General features: G+C 55.1%; 1 protein-coding gene across 5 annotated transcripts in view; it reads right to left on the reverse strand.

Annotated features, from left to right (window-relative positions):
• Positions 1 to 18794, reverse strand: part of NEK6 (NIMA related kinase 6) — a 102873-nt gene that overhangs the window by 23432 nt on the left and 60647 nt on the right. For all 5 annotated transcript variants that reach the window (XR_001886148.1, XM_017874786.1, XM_017874788.1 and 2 more), the window contains exons 5-7: positions 14770 to 14880; positions 9592 to 9700; positions 8584 to 8691 (exon numbers count right to left, since the gene is read on the reverse strand). Coding sequence is in view for 4 of the 5 variants with exons in the window: in XM_017874786.1 (XP_017730275.1) it covers positions 8584 to 8691; positions 9592 to 9700; positions 14770 to 14880 (328 nt within the window). In the remaining variant the exon portion in view is untranslated. The remainder of the gene's footprint in view (positions 1 to 8583; positions 8692 to 9591; positions 9701 to 14769; positions 14881 to 18794) is intronic.

The following is an 18794-nucleotide window of genomic DNA, read 5'->3' on the forward strand; positions in this document are numbered from 1 at the left end:
AAAACTCCATCTCAAAAAAAAAAAAAAAAAAAAAAAAGAAAATCCATTTCTCAAAACTAAGGATAGTTCTTTAAAAAACAACATTTTGAACTTTATTATATTCTTGTTTTTTCTTTCTTTCTTCTTATTTTTTTTAAGACAGGGTCTCGCTCTGTCACCCAGGCTGAAGTGCGGTGGTGCAATCTTGGCTCACTGCAACCTTAGCCTCCCGGGTTCAAGTGATTCTCCTCCCTCAGCCTCTCTAGTAGCTGGGACCACAGGCACACCCCACCACGCCTGGCTAATTTTTGTATTTTTAGTAAATATGGGTTTCCTCATGTAGGCCAGGCTGGTCTCGAACTCTTGACCTTGGGTATCTGCCTGCTTCAGCCTCCCAAAGTGCTGGAATTACAGGCATGAGCCACCAAGCCCCACCTAAAATTCTCTGTAGAGACAGGGTCTTGCTATGTTGCCCAGGCTGGTCTCAAACTGATGGCCTCAAGCAATCCTCCCACTTTGGTCTCCTAAAGTGTTAGGATGACAGGCCTGAGCCACTGCATCTGGCCTTGTTTTTCTTATCTTAATGGAGAAGGATGAAGAACTACCTTGCAGTTTTGGAGAGGCTGTGAATGGTGCTGGAAGTCTCTGCTCTGGGCTGTGAAAACCCCCAGGGGCAGGACCTTGTTTGTTGCTGCATCCCAGTACCCTGCGCAGGATGGCTCATAGTGGGTGCCTTGTGGGCGTCCGCTCACTGGATGAATGACCCTGCCTGCTTGTGAGCTATGTGGCGGCGTGTGCCACTGACCACGATTCTTCCTTGCAGCTGAACACAGTGCTTATTTAACTGATGGCTGCCCGGAGCTCAAGTGTCTGAAATGTGATTATTGCTTTATCAGGACACCAAGTTCCTTTTCATGACAATAATCCCCAAGCACAACAGCCCTCACTTAAAGCCCTGTGTGTGAGAAAGGTGTCATCCTCTATGCATACTTGATGAGCGAAGCCAGGGGCTAACCGCTACTCAGCAAAAAGGGCTGTCAGTCAACATATGAATCCGTGTGGCGTTCTACTGGGAAAGCAAATCGCGACTTCCAGTTGCAACACCTTGTATATTTTGGTCATGAGGGAGCAAAAGTAAAGGAACAGGTCAGTGTGAAATGGATGGCTGCTTGTAGCCAGTCATGGGACGAAACACACAGTTCTTGGTGAACAGTGGGAACCTCAGGACAAATGTAAGTGGATTCCAGCACCCAGGTGCTATGGATGCAGGTGCCTACAGGTTGGACAATGATGTAGGGCTGATGGGGTGCACACAGAGATGGCAGGGGACAGATGGAGGCAGGGAGTCCTGTCCCCAGCGAGAGACACCACTGTTCACTCTCTGGCTGACACTGCACTTGTTAGACCCCTGGCCAAGTCCCTTCTGTCTGACTCCACAGGCTCTTCCCACCCCCAGTCTCCTCTGCTCACTGCGGATCTGCCTGGGCCTCCACAGGAGGGGCGCTGTAGGGAGAGGTCACCTACACTGGGGCCAGGCTGTGGCCTGGCGCTGCGTTGGCCAGGTCCATCAGAAAGCAAGGGCTTGGAGTGCCTGGCCCTCAGCCCGGGTCCTCCCACAGTGGCCACTCCAGCCCCTGCCCCAGCCCCAGTCCCAGCCCGCTTTTCCACTTGCCTCTGTGCCTTTGCACATGCTGTTCCCTTTGCCACCTTGTGGGCTCCTTTAAGGTCCCCTCCCCTGGCCAGGGAGAGCCAGCTGCTCAGCAGGACCCAAACGTTATGTTTGTCCCTTTGTTCCATCACCACTTCCTCCCTCCACTGGGTCTCCAAGGCAGGCTGACAGATCCCTGTGTCAGCCTGGCTTTGTATTGAAAGCCTGGGCACATGGGCAGAGAGAGGTTTGGGGCATCAGCCCTCCATCCCCTCCTCTGTTCACCTCACTCCTCTGCCACCTCACTGCTTTTCCTGCTTACCCCATTTCCACTGGTGTAAGGAGAAAAGACAAACACCCAAATGCAATTTGGAGCTTTCTTCTAAGATGCTAGTGTTGCAAACTGCCATCCATTCATCATCCACCCAACTGTCCAACCATCCATAATTGTCTATCGTCCGTCCGTCCATCCCTCCATCCATTCATCCATGCATCCATCCATCCATCCATCCATCCATCCATCCATCCATCCATCCCCCATTCATTCACCCATCAGTCTGTCCATCATCCATCCATCCAGCGAGTCACCTGCCCACCTCTATCTAAGATTAACTGAGCCTTGACCCTGCGGGGACCTTGCAGGAGTGGGCCTATCAGGAGGCAGGGAGTTAGCTGTCTGTCCTAGCAAGTATCCAGAAAGAGCCAGTTGACCGCGTCTATCAAGGAAGGACCAAACTGATCCGCGCTGCAGCTGAATTGCCTGGAAAGGCTGGTTAAAAATCTGGATCCCCAGTCCAACTCCAGACCTGGGGGCCAGAATCTCCAGGGGTGGAACTTGGACACCTGCATCTCTTACAAGAGATGTTACTGGTAGTTTCCATCTAAAAGGAGCTGCCAAAAGGCCTCACTCACCCACCCCACCCTTTCAGATGCTCGGTGAGCATCTGTGCAACAGAAAGGTAAAGAAAGTGAAGGAACTGTGAAGCCTTAACTGAGAGAGGCTTGGCTCATCCTGAGCTGGGCAGCACAGGGTCCTCAGGTCTCTGCCTCCTGGCAGGTTCCCCAACCACCTGACCCAGGGGAGGGGCTGCTCCCCCTTCCATCTTAAAGTCAGGGTGCTGTGTCTCACTGGGGGCAGGGTATCCTGGACTGGAGCTAGGGCTGTGTGAAGCTACAGGAGCAGATACAGCACCTCTTCCTGTGATGCCAACTTGTCTGGGAATAAGTCACGTAAAGCCTGGTGTCTATGCTGACAACAGCCACTCAGACATTACGGAGCACAATGCCCAACTCGCATGAGTTTTGAAGATAAAACAAGAGATTTCAAAGAAACCCCCAGCCTGCAGCGGGCCACTGGAGGACACATCCCCAGATGCCAGGGGAGCTGGGATTCTGAGGAAGTCGGGGAAGCTGGCAGGATGGGCCTCCACGGACAGGGGCCCTGCCCAGGACGACCTCCTTATCCCGGCCCATCTCCTGGCGATGCTGAGACGCAGAGGCAGAGCCCTGTGCAGGCTGGGTTTCAATGCCCCTCGCAGCGACTCCCACCGCCCCCTCCTCTCGGTGGAGGACAGAGCTGTGTGTATGAAAGAAGAGCCTGACAAACCCTGACCTTCCCAGAATCTTTACCTAGAACTCCTCGATTTCAAACCCAGCAGATATCAGAGGAGAATGCGGGATCTGAAAGAGGGAGGTTGATTAAAGGGGTCCCGCTTCTCCAAGTAGCACCGCTCCTGTCAAAACAAACTTTGCCATGTTTTGAAATGCTCTCGGTGTTTGAAACATGTTCATTAGCTATGAAAAAGGCAGATTTCACAGGAAGGGGAGGCTGGTGTCTGCAAGCTGCCCCTCTTCCCCAGATGGTGGATTGGAAAGCAGCTGGAGAAATGTGGTCTCCTTGCCGACATCCGTCCAGCCGGCAGGACATCGGGCTGGGTGGCTGTGCCTTGGCACCGAATCCTCCACGGGACAGGCAGGGGCAGGTGGGGACAGCAGTGATGTGGAGCTGGAGCTGGCTGGGCAGGACCTGCTTCCTCCACTCCCCGGCTGAGAACAGAAACTCTCAGTCTTGGTCTTCCCATCAAGAAAACAGAGGGTCCCCCCCAACCTCTGCAGACTTGGTTTCCCTTTCTGGAAAATGAGAAGCGATTGTTGGAGGAGTGTTTGGTTCATGGTGAAGACTAAACAGATTCTCCTACCAGGCTGTATCTTCCACAAAGGCAGGGGCCAAGCCAGCCTTCCCAGGGAACGGCCCGGGCCCAGCACAGATCCTCATCAAATGGATGAATGAATGAATGAATGAACCAAAGAGCTGGAGTTTACATCCCTTGCTGGCCCCTTAAGGCCCTTCCCTCTCTTCCCCTCCCCTCTCGGCATCAGCTCATCTCTTCCTAACAGTTTGTGCCCCTGAAAATGCCAGGAATGTGGCAGACCTGTGACTGCCACCCAGGGGTTAGTGCTCAGAACCCTGGCTGAAACTCAGGCCTGAGGTCCATCTGCTGAGGCAGGGATTCTGGGCCCGAGGGACTGAGAGATCCTTCCCAGGCGTCCTGCACTGTTGGGATGGGACACAGGGTGGGGCTGGGCAGGAGGTGGCCTGGGATGCATCTGCATGGCCCTCCGTGCCTGCACTGTCGGGTGTCCCCAGGGATGCCTGGCCATGAAGGTCGTCCGTCCACTCAACAAATGTTCCACAAGGGTCCCCGTGCCAGGCCTGGGCGCAGACACATCACAGCATGGTGTGATCCCCTGCAAGGCAGCGCTGACACACACCATGAGAGGAGGCTCTGTCCTTCCCTGTGGGGCCCAGGCTGAGCTCCAGGTCCCCCACCAACACCCGCTGTTGGTGAGGTCAAGTGGGCTTTTCCTCGAGGAAGAAGTCCTCAGAGCCCTAGGTGTGCCTCGCACCCGAGGTCTCGCTGGGGATTCTCTCTCGGCCCCTTCCCTGGGCACCCACAACCCAAACCCTCCCCGGGCCAAGTTGCAGGCTGATGCCTGGAGAAGGGCTCTTTGCTTGAGCTGATTTCCCGTGGGGCTCTGGTACCTGGCTGCTGGGTGACCAGAGGGATGTGGTCTCTCTTACTTCCCTGAGCCTCAGTTTCATCATCTGTAAAATGGGATAATAAGCCTTGTGATGATTTACAAAAAAGCAAAATGAGCAAAATGTGTGGTTTTTTTTTTTTTTTTTTTTTTTTTGAGACGGAGTCACTCGCCCAGGCAGGAGTGCAGTGGCGCCATCTCGGCTCACTGCAAACTCTCCCTCTTGGGTTCAAGCGATTCTCCTGCCTTAGCCTCCCGAGTAGCTGGGATGACAGGCGTGCACCACCACGCCCGACTAATTTTTTCGCTATATTTAGTAGAGATGAGGTTTCATCATATTGGCCAGGCTGGTCTCAAACTCCGGACCTCAAATGATCTGCCTGCCTCAGCCTCCCAAAGTGCTAGGATCACAGGCGAGAGCCACCATGTCTGGCCAACGAAAAAGCAAAATGTTTTTTGAACTCTTTTTTTCTTTGTCGTTAACTCATCTTTCAGTGAGTTCAGTGGCTACAGAGAAACGAAGTGAGGGTGGCTCTGTTTAGAATCACAGAGCCCCACACCTGCCCTGCCTGCCCACAGGGGGCCCCAAGAGGCAGTCCCACCTGTCCCCTCAACATGCCACCTGGCACAGACTGTGTCTGTCCCCTTGAAAACTGCATAATTGCATATCCCCAGCACACAGCCCAGGGCCAGGCAGTAGGCTCAGGGAAGGAGAAGGAAGGGGTTTGCGCTTCAGGGCCAGGCTAAGCCCCAGGAGACCCAGCGGGACCCTGACCTCGAGTGCCCGACGGGGTCATCCCCAACCAGACCTGCTCCCCCAGACCCCCAAGAGGCAGCACAGGCCCTGCCTGGGCCTGGGTGTGACCAGCAGCCCTTCCCGCCCTGTCACCCGTGGCTGTCACTGAGACTGCCCTGTCACTACAGCCAAGCAGCCAGGCCTGCCTGCCCGCTCTCCCAGCCCCGTGATTTGTCTTGCAGCTGCTGCCTTGCTCGGAGCGAGACACTTGCTTGCAGCTTGTGAGCTGTGTATAGGCAAATCTTTCATTTTTCCTGCATTACGCCGGCGTGTACTGTCACTTAATTTTTATGTATGCAATCCTTCCTGACAAATATGATCTGCTGCCTGGTAATTCGTCTGACGCTCATTCTGTTCTGCGCTCTAATTACGGCTCCTATTTCTGACACCGAGGCAGCCGCTCTGCCACCGCTGGGTACCGCACCTGTCAGCCCGACCATGGCACTGACTAATGCCCTTTCATGCCAGCCTCGTGTTAGCAAATACAGAGGTGGGGAGGGGCCCGGGAGGGGGAAGTGGGAGGAGACCAGATTTGCATAAGCCCAGCTCTTGGGTCAGCAGCCTTAGGGGACGAGGTGGTTGCCAGGGCAACGTGGCTGCCAGCACAGCATTCCCACGTAGTAGGTGCACATGAGGTGCGGCAGATGCATAATTCATCCCCATGCACAGGGCGTGCAATGTCCCTGGCCCCTGTGCCCCTCCTGAGTCATGATGCAATGGTAATTAGTTCAATCTCTTGCCCAACCAAATGTGTATGCAAGACTTAGTCAGCAGTCTGCAGAACCTCTTGGTGGAAGGGGCTTTGGCTTCGCACTGTCTTTGGGCTTTGGCTCGGCACTGTCACCATTATGGAAGCAGGTGGGTGCACGCCCTTGGTTCTGGGAGCTCGTCCTGCTGAGGGACTTGCTCAGCTCCGTGCAGGCCTCAGCTCATTGGGCATCTCCCTGGATGCTGGGCTCACAGCCCGGAGCAGGGACAGGCCCCAGGAGGGCTCCTTCCACCCATCATGTGGCCTGGTCGGCGCTCGGAGGGCTCGGGAAGAGCCTGGCTTATGAGGGCGGCCTTCTCCCAAGCTCCAATTCCTTCTCATTAATATAATAAGTGCACCAGTCCAAGTCAATAAAATCATACTGTCGGATGAGACGCATCTCTGCCCATTCCTAATGATGCGATCCTAACCGGCTCTGACGGAGCGCCGCAGTCTTTTTTCTGCAGTGGGACAGAGAAAGGCTCAGTGCTGACTGACAGGGGACAGGAGGCAGTGGTTTTACCTCTTCTCTTTGACAGCTTCCCTTGAATTTCCTGGTCTTTTCGAAGCCCTTCAACCACATAAGTAAAGAGTCCCAAAGTGACCAAAACACTTGGTTTTTCACAAGCGAAGTCAATGCTTGAGGGAACAGGGAAAGACAAGGCTTCCTTCCAGCAACGGAGAGTCGGTGGCCTGGGTCCCCAAAGGGGGGCTCCGACAGTATCCGCCGAGGCCCCGGCCCTCGTTTCCTGGAAGCGGCGTGGGTTCTGGAAGGAGAGGCCTGCTGCCATGTGACCTTGGGAAAATCTCTCGAGCACCTGGATTTCAGATTCTTCTTCTCTGCTAAAGGGAAGAATCGCTGGATGCTTGGGGCTGTCAGGGGCATGAGTGGAGTGCCCCATACTCCTCAGGGGGTGAGTCCTGACACATCTTCCCTTTGGAGCTAAAGGAAGAGCTCCTGAGGCCTGGCCAGGTGGGGACGAGAGTTGCAAAACAACCCCCTCCCCGCCACCCCCGCTGGCTCCAGCAGCTGCTGGGAGCCGCTAGTCTCTAGGCTCGTACATTTCTCCTAATTGTGTGCAACGCGCTGAGAGTCTCACTGGAATCTGTGTGGACAGTGACACTTTCCACAGGACACTGTGACTTCCAGAAAGTGCCTCCGCTCAGACAATGCTGCTTTCTCTCACACCCCACTTGCTGCAGGCACTCGGGGGTCTGGGGATGGGAGACGTCCTGCCTCGAGCCATGGAGTGGGGTGGAAATGAGCTGGAATGGGGGGCGGTGTTCCAGGCGGCGGCGGGCGGCTCCTGGGGCCCAGCACTCTCCTGGGGAAGCGGATGCTGGTGGGCGCAGCACACAGTGGGTGGGCCTGGGGGCATCTTCCTCTGCAAACGCACCTCAAAGAGCCAGGAACTAGCCCCGAGAAAGCAGGGGCCCTCGCCCACTCCATGGGCCTCAGGGAAATGTCCCCACAGGTGGGCATGGTGAGACCCAGACAACCTTGTAGTAATGCACCGGAGACCCTGCTGCTGTGTTCCACTGCGGGGGAATGGGGGGCTTTCTTGGTTCCTGTGTTCTCACTAAATGAAAAATCCTCCATCGTCCAGCACTCCAAGTTTCACATTTGGTTACATACCCAGTGTGTGGATTCTGAAGCTTGCCATTGCTTCACGTGTCCCCAAAACGCACATCTGACCAAGTCTCTTCCCGAGTTCAGCCCTTCAGAAACCCCAAGCCCTAGGGTGGTGTTCAGCCCACCGAGCTCAGAGTTCAAAGCCCTGCCCGCCTTTCTTACTGCTCCTGCAAGGACCCTGGTCTGTGGCAAAGCCAGGCTCAGCTGCACACCAAGGCTCACCCACTCTCCTGGAACACTGCTCCCGCCTTCCCTGTCCCAGCAGCACCTGGTCACCCTTTATGGTCCAGCTACAATGTCACCTCCTCCCTGGCAGGCACCTGGTACCCACAGCCTCAAAACCGCCGGTTTAAAGGCCAAAAACTAGGAACAGCACAAATGTCCACCCCCCAGGAGGGACGGACGCAGGGTGCTGCCTGCGAACGAGACACTCACAGCAGTGGGAAGATGGCTGCCCTGTGCCACAGACGCACCCCCAGCTCCAAGCAACTGGCTCAGTCAGCTTCTCCTGCAAGGGCCGGGAGGTGACCAGAGGGTGCGGGAAGCCCCAGCTGGACTCCTCTGGCCATAGCTGACTCCCTTCTGGGTCACTGTTCTGAACAGATGAGAAAACTCTGGGGCTTATGAAAGGCATCTTCCTGCCCTAACTGACCAAAGACACGTGGAGAGAATGTTTGCGTCTCCCTGCATGGTCACCAGGTCCGCTGGGGCATGCTGGGGCACAGATAGGTCCCCCTTACCTAGGGAGTGGGCTGCGGTGGTCTCAGAGCTGAAGAAGCGGCCCAGACCAAGGTCACCGAGCTTCACGACGCCTGTGGCTGTGATGAACACGTTGGCAGGCTTGATGTCTGCAGGGTGAGCAGAAGGAGGTTGGTGTGAGGTAGGAGGCTTGGGGTAGGTGGGACAGGACGAGAGGAAGGGGGAGCTCCAGGTGAGGTGAGGCCTACCCCAGGTCCTGCTCCCTCAGGGCAAGGCCCTGTCCTGGCTCTGGCTGTGGGACCTCGGGAAATTGACCATTTCTGAGCCTCAGTTTCTTCACCTGTAAAATGGGTCTCCCTTCACCAACTTCACAGAGCTGCTGTGAGGGTTAGGAGAGCAGGGGTTTCTGTGCTCCTGTTTCCTGCTCTAGAGCTGTATCCTCCAGGCTTAGACCAGTGCCTGGCACACAGGAGGCCCTCAGGGAAAATCTGTGTAACGAATGAAGGAGGTGCTCAGTGGGGCACCCTGTGCCGTACCCCTCAGCGAGGGCGGGACCTCAAATACAGCAGACACCAAGAGATACAGGTAGAGTTAAGGAACGGAGGTGTCCAGGAAGCAGCCTACATAAAGGACCCCGCGCCCTGCCAGGCACCCACCAGGCTCCTTTCTCACAACTCGGGTGATGTCAACTATGGAAACACCCCTCAGGTGCGTCCCGCTCTCAGCCCAGCCCGCTGAGATGGCAAAGCCCCCATGAAAGGCCCCTCTGTGCGGGGCTTCCCCCTGACCTCCCTCCCAGGCTGCTGTGGGGAACTGGAAGTGGGGGCCAAGCGGGACCCCTGCTGGGGCTCACGTCACTTTCCACCTAGGTCTCTGACCCAGGTGCGTGTGTGTGTGGTTGCTGGACAGCCCCCCTGCCCAAGGAATACAGAGCGGTCCAAATTCCTCAAGGGGCTGCCCCTGAGGACCCTGGAGGAGCCATGGGAAGCGTCTTCCTGGGGCTCCAGGGGCACTTGGGCTCCGGGCGGCTCCTGGCGGGGCGCACGTACCTCGGTGCATCACCCGGCGTGAATGCATGTGCTCCACAGCGCTGCACAGCTGCACAAAGTACTTCCACACTGTCCTCTCTGGGATGAGCCGCTTCTGCTTCTTAAAGTACTGCAGCGGGAGAGACAGGCAGAGGGATAGGCCCGGGTGAGCGGGCTTGGAGGTGGGTGACCACAGGGCACTGCCTCTGTCCTTTCCCCAGTGGGCAACTGGTGCCAGGCACGGGGGAGGGGGTGGGGACTGGGCAGCTGAGAAACAATAAGCCCAGAACCAAGAGTGATGTGGCCACGCCTCTCCTTCTACCTGAATGGCACTCCGCGGCCACCCCGTCCCCACCCTGAAAGCTCCGTGAGGGCTAGACAGGCCTGGCGCGTCCGGATGGCTTTGCTGCATGGACACCCAGATCAAATATGCTGAAAGTGGCCCTCAACTACATTTTTCCAGAACCTCCTGTGACACATCCCAGACAGGGTGTTCCTTGCAGGACTGAAATGGTGTGGACTCTCCCTGTCCCCAGCCCCAACCTGGCCCAGGAGGGTGGCACCCAGGACACACGTGGTGGTTAAATCACAGCTGCCCCCACCTCCTCAGAACCAGCAGATCTCAGCGCACTGGAATTCCTTTTTTTTTTTTTTTTTTTGAGACGGAGTCTTGCCCTGTCACCCAGGCTGGAGTGCAGTCGCGCGATCTCAGCTCACTGCAACCTCTGCCTGCCAGGTTCAAGTGATTCTCCTGCCTCAGCCTCCCGAGTAGCTGGGATTACAGGCGTGTGCCTTCATGCCCAGCTAATGTTTGTATTTTTAATAGAGACGAGGTTTCACCATTTTGGCCAGGGTGGTCTCAAACTCCTGACCTCATGATCCACCCGCCTCGACCTCCCAAAGTGTTGGGATTACAGGCGTGAGACACCACGCCCGGCCCCGCACTGGAATTCTTAACAAATGCGGCCAGAACCTTGAGGAAATGGGCTTGACACGTTCAAGTGGAACCCCGGGTCACTCTGCTTCACTGCCTGGGAAAACATATTTAGTGATCCAGGAAGAAACCAAAACAAAAGGCCCCCGGCCGCACTGAGTGAGCCGTAAGTAACAGAGAAGGTCCTGGAGAGGGCAGGCCCAGAGCATGTGACAGCCACGGTTCAGCTCGAGACGGGGGTGGCTCTTGGATGCCAGGCCCATGGCAGTGGGGCAGGACTTCACCAGCTACCCGCAAACCACCTTTTCGTTCAGGGGCTTTTTGCTTCAAAGCAACCATCTTTCCCCAAAGCAGGCAGAGGCAGCGCTGTGGGCCTGATGGTCAGGGCAGCTGCTCTGGTGCTGGGAAGCTGGGAACTGACCAGGACACACTGGCCTGGGAAGGGGCGTGGGTGGAGGAAAGGACCTGGGCTGGCACTTGCAGACCACCTGCAGGGTGTGGCCACCACGCCGGCCTAAGAGGGAGGGCTGGGCCCATCTTACAGCCGGGGAAAGAAAACTGAGGGCCACACAGAAAGAGGCAGAGACAACTCAACCCCAGGCCTCCCACCTAGAAAGCCCAAGCCCTTAGTCCACTTCTTCTTTTTTTTTTTTTGAGATGGAGTCTCCCTCTGTCACCCAGGATGGAGTGCAGTGGCGTGATCTCAGCTCACTGCAGCTTCCACCTCCCAGGTTCAAGCAATTCTCTCGCCTCAGTCTCCCGAGTAGCTGGGGTTACAGGTGTGTGCCACCACGCCCAACTAATTTTTTGTATTTTTAGTAGAGACGGGTTTCGCCATGTTGGCCAGGCTGGTCTCGAACTCCTGACCTCAGGTGATCTGCCTGCCTTGGCCTCCCAAAGTGCTGGGATTACAGATGTGAGCCACCACACCTGGCCCCCTTAGCTTACTTCTAATAACACCAGTAACCATTGATATGGGAGACCGAGCTCAGAGGTTCGGGAACATGCCCAAGGTCACCTGGCACCCAGCTGGGACCCAGGTCTGGGTGCTTCCCACAGTGGGACAGTCGCAGCCAGGAACCCCTGGCCTCGCCATAAATCCCCTCAAGGCTGTTCTGAGGTGTGATTCTGGGAGAACCTCTCTGGTGAGCCGTCCCAGGTCTCAGCACAGACCCCAACCCCGGGCCACCTCCAGGCCTGTGGCAGGCCAGGCTGGGATGTTATTCACGCTGTGACGTGAGTGAATCCTCATTACAGCATTTAAGCAGGGACGTGCATGGCCTAGAGTGGTGATTTTCTAAATGTCACGTCCTATAAGCACTGTCTGACATTTAGCAGGGAGGTGCCGAGTCTCTGGTGGGTTCTGGGACTACGGCAGCTCCTAGCTTCACTCTTCCTCGTAAATAACTCGGGCACCATGGCTGTGATGGCGCAGCTTAGCCCTTGAGGCTGCACGCTCTCGGGACACCAGCCCTGCTGCCTGAGAGCCTCTGAGGCCAGTGGGACGACCATGCGACGACCATGCGGTGGCCCCTGTTCCTCTGGAAACCCAGAGGTGGCCTGAGAGCAGGCAGAACCAGGGGAACCGAGCTCCCATCAAGCCCCAGACACTGTGCTGGTATGTTACAGATGAGGAAACTGAGGCACAGGGCCAGGGACCCGCCCGAGGCCATCCAGGGGACGTGTCTTACTCAGGTGGGTCTCTGCACTGCCAGGCCTCCCCTGTTGGCAGCTGCACCGAGCCAGATCTGCAGGTGAGGGCCCCTGAGCTGGGTTGGAGGGAACAGGAGCAGGCAGGGACAGTGGGGGGAGGGAGGTGGGGACTGTGGTAGGGGGAACTATGGCAGGTGAGGAGGAGGGACCCAAGGCGTGGGGGCCCAGGTGGCTGCTCAGAAACTGAGGCCACACCTATCCTAGACTCAATCCTGCTGGGTTTATGACTGACTTGAACCCTGAGCCAGTGTTGGCTCTGGGGAAGCCAAAGAAGAGGTGCAGGGGAAGGGGACACCCCCTCCCAAGCCTGGCATAGAGGAGGGATGCTGGATAGAATGCCCTCATGCCTCCTCTTCTCTCTCTGCTGAAGGAGACTGCATCTGGCCTGGGTTTCCCACAATGCTCCCTCCAAGAGTTCCCGGGGACAGGGTGGAAACTGAGGCTCAGGGAAGAGGGATTTGCCCAGCCTCAGCCCCCCATCTGCCTGTCTGACTGTAGGCCCACTCCACGGACTGAGAGGCCGCAGTGTCTGGGCTCCACTGGGGCTGAGAGGGTGAGGCGTCCTCTCCATGGGCTGCGTTCCCGTGTGGCAGTAGGGAGAGGCCTCTCCTTCACCTCCTGCTCCTCCTCCGTCCCCGCCCTCACCTCTCCTACCCGGCCTCCAGTCTTTCTTCTAGAACACAGAGCTGACCATGTTTGTTCCCTGCCATGAATCTCAGGAAGCTTCTCTGACGTTAGGGCCTGGTCCCGGATCCTGAGCCTCGAGTGAGAGGCCCCGCATGATCCGGTGGTCTCCATCTCAGCTCCCCTTTCCCTTTCCCATCCCTGCTGGACCGTTTCTGCTTCTGGACAGCCTGCCTCCCCTAACGGCTCAGCTCAGTGTCACCTCCTCCAGGAAGGCTTCCCTGACTCCCACAGGCCCTGCACATGGCTTGTTCACACTGGCTCCTAACTACTCGTTTGAGGGTCTGTCTTCCTGTTAGAATCCGGGATCCCTGAGGGCAGTAGCCATGCCGGTGACATACCTAGTTCTTGGCACAAGGGTGACACACGGTGGATGCACGATGCTTGTGTGTTCAGCAAGGGAACGTGTGAAGGAGAAACAAGTGAAGTGGGGACGGGGGAGAGGAAGAGCTAAGACATGATCTAGCACATCTGTTCCCACCAGGGATCTGTGTGCAGATTAACATCCCTGCAAAAGCATTAATATGTCAGCGGAAATGTAAGAGCAGGTGATAACAGCTCAAGTAATGCCACTTCCCAGTGACACCTATATTCCTAGGAGCCACATTTCAGAAGAGCACCAAGCAATTGCTCAATCCCCAGTGCCTGATGGGAAAGACAGAGAACCCACATCCAGCCCCGTTTCCAAGCGCGGCTGTGAGTAGGGTAGGCGCTCGAGCGGGGCCCAGCCTCACTTGGGAGCAGACAGGCTGCATCCAGAGGAGAGAGGTGATGGGGCCACAGCAGGGCCCCAGGGACAGAGGTCCAAGCCAGTAGGGATGTGAGGACCTCCACTAAGGAACAGTGGAGTAGGGGCTGAGGGTTTGGGCCTAGGGGTCAGGCAGGCCTGGGGGCCTCCACCTAGAGGCTTAGCTGCCTTGGGCAGGAGACTAGACCTCTCTGAGCTTTGCTATCTGAGGACAGCGGGGACTCGGTGAGGGATGTGTGAGCGTACTGTGCTGGGTGGTGGCTGGCAGGAGGTGCCACTCTTTCACTGAAGCTGCAGTGGTCCTGGACACCAGACTCACGGTGGACTCCGCCCTGTGCCCTGGGCGGTGGGGTGAGGCAGGTGGAGAGGTATGTAGGGGTGTGGAGCACGAGCCAGCCCTGGAGCTGAGCCTGCCCATGTGACTCGAACGATCGCTCAATCTCTTGAAGACCCCAGGCCTGGGCGTCAGCTGGAACGTGGAAATGGAGTTCCCCCTCTAGGGCTGGGGAAGTCATCTTGGACCATGTCCACCAAAGGGTCCCAGGCCAGGAAGAGACCTGGGCCACAGGCATGGCTCTGTCCCCACAATGCTGGGTATCCTCAAGCAAGTCTCTTAACCTCTCTGGGCTCAGTTTTCCCCTTCTGTAAAATGAGGTAGTGGGATCTACAAGACACTTTCTCAAGAGCTGGGGTCGGACCAAACAGGGTGCTGCCCCCGCTCCTTCTGTGAGACAGGAGAAGTGGTTCATGTGCCTGTGGACAGGCTGGGGCACGGGGAGTGGCCAGAGGGGTTCCTTCTGCCCATGGCTGGCCCCCTCCCAGCCACCATCCTGTCTTGGCGTCACCTTTGCCTTGCTTTTGCACACAGGCTCTTTTGAGCTGGGCTTCCCTGAGGCCAATGGGAAGAAAGAGGCCTCCAGCAACAGCAGCTAGGGACGGACCCTGAGAGGCCCTCACCAGACCGCAGCTAAGGCCTGTGGGCATCCGCAGGGGCACCCAGGGTCCCCGGGTGGCCGCCTCTGGCTAAGGGCAGAGCATTGTGGGACTGGACTGAAGGCAGATTGCCACCTCCGGCTCCAGAGCTGCGTAGCCCCAGCAGCCCCACCCGCCAGGTGCTCACCTTGATCATCTGTGAGAGGTCCCCCGCGTCGGCCAACTCCAGCACAATGTTCAGCTCGTTGTCTTCGATAAACGAGTCCAAATACTTGATGATATTGGGGTGGTTCAGTTGCTGCATGAGGAGAGAAAGAGGGGAGGGGGCACCAGTGAAGACGGGACAGACCCAGCGCCTGCCCACCACCAGCACCCTGCTGGCACCCGGTCGGCCACTGAGGCCCTGGCATTTGCTAGAGAAGTGGGTCCCAGGGAAAGAAAGGCCTGTGCTGGGGAGTCAGGAAGGCCTGGGTGACATGGGAAAGCCACGTGGCCTCCCCGAGGGTCAGATTCCTCATCTGTAAAACTGAAGTCATGTTTGAAGCATAGTTGTGAAGACGACATGGGTCAATACTCTTGAAATGCGTAACAGGGCAGCTGCACAGAGCTACGTGAGACTCAGCATGGGCTTGTGGAAAGGACTCTTCCCCTCCTCCTCACCAACCAGACCCTGAGGGCGGCATTGGGCCCTACCTCTCTGTCCCTGTGCCCTGTGCTCAGACACGGCCAGCCTGCAGGTGCTCCTCAGAAGGATCGTCTCCTCCCTTCATCCTTCCCACTCTCTCAATCCCTGACCTATCTCTTGTGAAACCATTTTTTTACAAAAATATTTTTTGTAGAGATAGGATCTCACTATGTCGCCCAGGCTGAAACTGAACTTCTAGGCTCAAGCAATCCTCCCACCTCACCCTCCAGAGCAGCTGGGACTACGGCTGCACACCACCATGCCTGGCCCTTGTGAAATCTTGAAAAAAATCCCTGGAGGCATGAGAGCCGTCCAGTTGATTTGCTCATGCTGAGACCCTGCCTCTGTCCTTCGCTCCATAGCCTGCATGTTTGCTGCAGTGGAGCACGGAGCTGGAGCATGGAGCAGGACAGAACAGTGCCCCCCTGGCTGGAAGTCAGGCCCTGCCAGGTTAAGAGGAGCCCCTAGCATCTGTTCATAACAAAGCTGACTGTTTATATCGAAGTGACTCCAGGATCTGAGAGAGCAGAGGGGACTCTGGTGCCCTGGTGTGGGTGTCATCAGACTAATCTAGACACCAGCTGACCACCAGAGGCCGATAGTGAGCACATTTCCCAAAAGGCCGGGAAGTGGCTGGGAGAAGGATGCACTGTGCCCATCCGTGGATTCTAAAATGAGGGGAGCCTGGGCAGATGTTACAGAGCCATGTAAGCCCCTATTCATTAATTCATTCCCCAAGCCAGCCCCCATGTGTGGACCCTGGGGGGCCACAGCAGGCTCAGCCACTGGCCCCAGCTCAGGTCCCTGGGGGCCAGAGTGGGCTCAGCCACTAGCCCCAGCTCCTCCCCATGCGTCCGTCCTCTCACCAGGTCCCCCCAGAGACTGATCCCTCTCTGCTATGATGCCCACTGCCTGTCCGAGTCCTCAAGCCCCTGCTCTGGACCAAGGTCTGACCCTAAGGTGGGTGTGCTGGCCCCTGCCTGCCCTCAGCCAGGGCTCAGTGAACATCCAGACACCACTCTAAGGAACCAGGCACACTGCATAGCTCAGGATACAGGTGTGGCACATTCAATCCTGGTTCCCAGGGGTGGCTGGGAGGGAGCCCTGTTGCCATCTTAGCAGCAGGCTCTCCTGTGGAAGCACCTTGGTCAGTAACAAATGTAGGTAATTTACACAGGGTGATTGGACTTCAGAAGGTGGCACACAAAGCAATCCTAAGCAAAAAGAACAAACCTGGAGGCATCACATTACTGGACTTCAAACTATATTACAAGGCTATGGTAACCAAAACAGCATGGTACTGGTACAAAAATAGATACACAGACCAATGGAACAGAATATAGAACCCAGAAATAAAGCAGCACACCTATAACCACCTGATCTTCAACAAAGTTGACAAAAATAAGCAAAGGGAAAGGATTCCCTACTCACTTAACTGGCTAGCTATATGCAGAAGAATGAAATGGAACCCCTATCTTTCACCATATGTAAAAATTAACTCAAGATTGATTAAAGACTTAAATGTAAGGCCTCAAACTATAAAAATCCTAGAATAAAACCTAGGAAATACCTTTCTCAACGTTAGCTTTGACAAAGAATTTATGACCAAGTCCTTAAAAACAATTGCAGCAAAACCAAAAACTGACAAGTGCGACATCATTAAATGAAAGAGCGTCTGCATGGCAAAAGAAGTGATCAACAGAGTAAACAGACAATTGACAGAATGGGAGAAAACATTCATAAACTATGCATCTGACAAAGGACTAATGTCCAGAATCTATAAGGAACTTAAATCAATAAGAAAACAAACAAACAAACAACAGTAAAAAGTGAGCAGAGGAGGCTGGGCATGGTGGCTCACGCCTGTAATCCCAGCACTTTGGGAGGCTGAGGTGGGCAGATCACTTGAGATCAGGAGTTCGAGACCAGCCTGGCCAACATGGCAAAACCCTATTTCTACTAAAAATACAAAAATTAGCCAGGCATGGTGGTGGGCACCTGTAGTCACAGCTACTCGGGAGGCTGAGGCAGGAGAATCGCTTGAACCTGGGAGGCAGAAGTTGCAGTGAGCTGAGACTGCGCTACTTTACTCCAGTTTGGGTGACAGAGTGAGATTCTATCTAAATAAAAATAAAAAATAAACAGGCTGGGCGCGGTGGCTCATGCCCATAATCCTAACACTTTGGGAGGCCGAGGTGGGCGGATCACCTGAGGTCAGGGGTTCAAGACCAGCCTGGCCAACATGATGAAACCCCGTCTCTACTAAAATACAAAAATTAGTCGATCATGATGGCGGGTGCCTGTAATCCCAGCGACTCAGGAGGCTGAGACAGGAGAATCGCTTGAACCTGGGAGACGGTGGTTGCAGTGAGCCAAGGTCATGCCACTGCACTCCAGCCTGGGTGGCTGAGTGAGACTCTGTCTCAAAATAAATAAATAAAAATAAAATAAAAAGTGGGCAGAGGACATGAACAGTAATTCTTCAAAAGAAGACATACAAGCAATTAACAAACACGAAAAAATGCCCAACATCACTAATCATCAGAGAAATGCAAATCAAAACCACAACAGGCTGAGTGCAGGGGCTCATGCCTATAATGCCAGCACTTCGGGAGGCCGAAGTGGAAGGACTGCTTGAGCCCAGGAGTTTGAGAACAGCCTGGGCAATATAGTGAGACCTTGTCACTAAAAAAAAAAAAATAGCTGGGCTTTGTGAGCAGGCCAGTAGCCCAAGCTACTCGGGAGGTTAAGGTGGGAAGATCACTTGATCGTGGGAGATCACTTGATCGTGGGAGGTTGATGCTGCAGTGAGCCGTGATCACGCCACTGCACTCCAGCTTAGATGACAGGGTGTGCCCCACTCTCAAAAAAAAAAAAAAATTACAATGAGATACCACTTCACATCAGTCAGAATGGCAAGTACTACAAAGTCAAAAAATAACAGATGTTGGTGAGGTTGCGAAGAAAAGGGAACACTTATATGCTGTTGGTAGGAATGTAAATTTGTTCAGACACCATGGAACGAAGTCTGGAAATTTCTCAAAGAACTAAAAATAGAACTACCATTTGACCCAGCAATCCCATTACTGGGTATATACCCAAAGGAATATAAATTGTTCTACCAAAAAGACACATGGGCTTGTATGTTCATCACAGCACTATTCATAATAGCAAAGACATGGAATCAATCTAGGTGCCCAGAAATGGTGGGCTGGATAAAGAAAATGTGGTACATGTATACCATGGAATATCACGCAGCCACAAAAAAGAATAAAAGTCATGTCCTTTGCAGCAACATAGATGCAGCAGGAGGCCATTATCCTAAGAGAATTAACATAGAAACACATCTATACTGCATGTTCTCACTTTTATAAGTGGGAGCTAAATCTTGGGTACACATGAACATAAAGATGGAAACAGTAGACACACTGGGCTCTGCAAGAGGGGGCGGGAGTGGGGCAACAGCTGAAAAACCTCCTATTGGGTACGATGTTCACTATCTGCGTGACAGGATCAGAGGCTCAAAT

The sequence above is a fragment of the Rhinopithecus bieti genome, unplaced genomic scaffold, assembly GCF_001698545.2.
Source record: "Rhinopithecus bieti isolate Rb0 unplaced genomic scaffold, ASM169854v2 scaffold_7967, whole genome shotgun sequence".
In the NCBI taxonomy this organism is placed as follows: domain Eukaryota; kingdom Metazoa; phylum Chordata; class Mammalia; order Primates; family Cercopithecidae; genus Rhinopithecus; species Rhinopithecus bieti.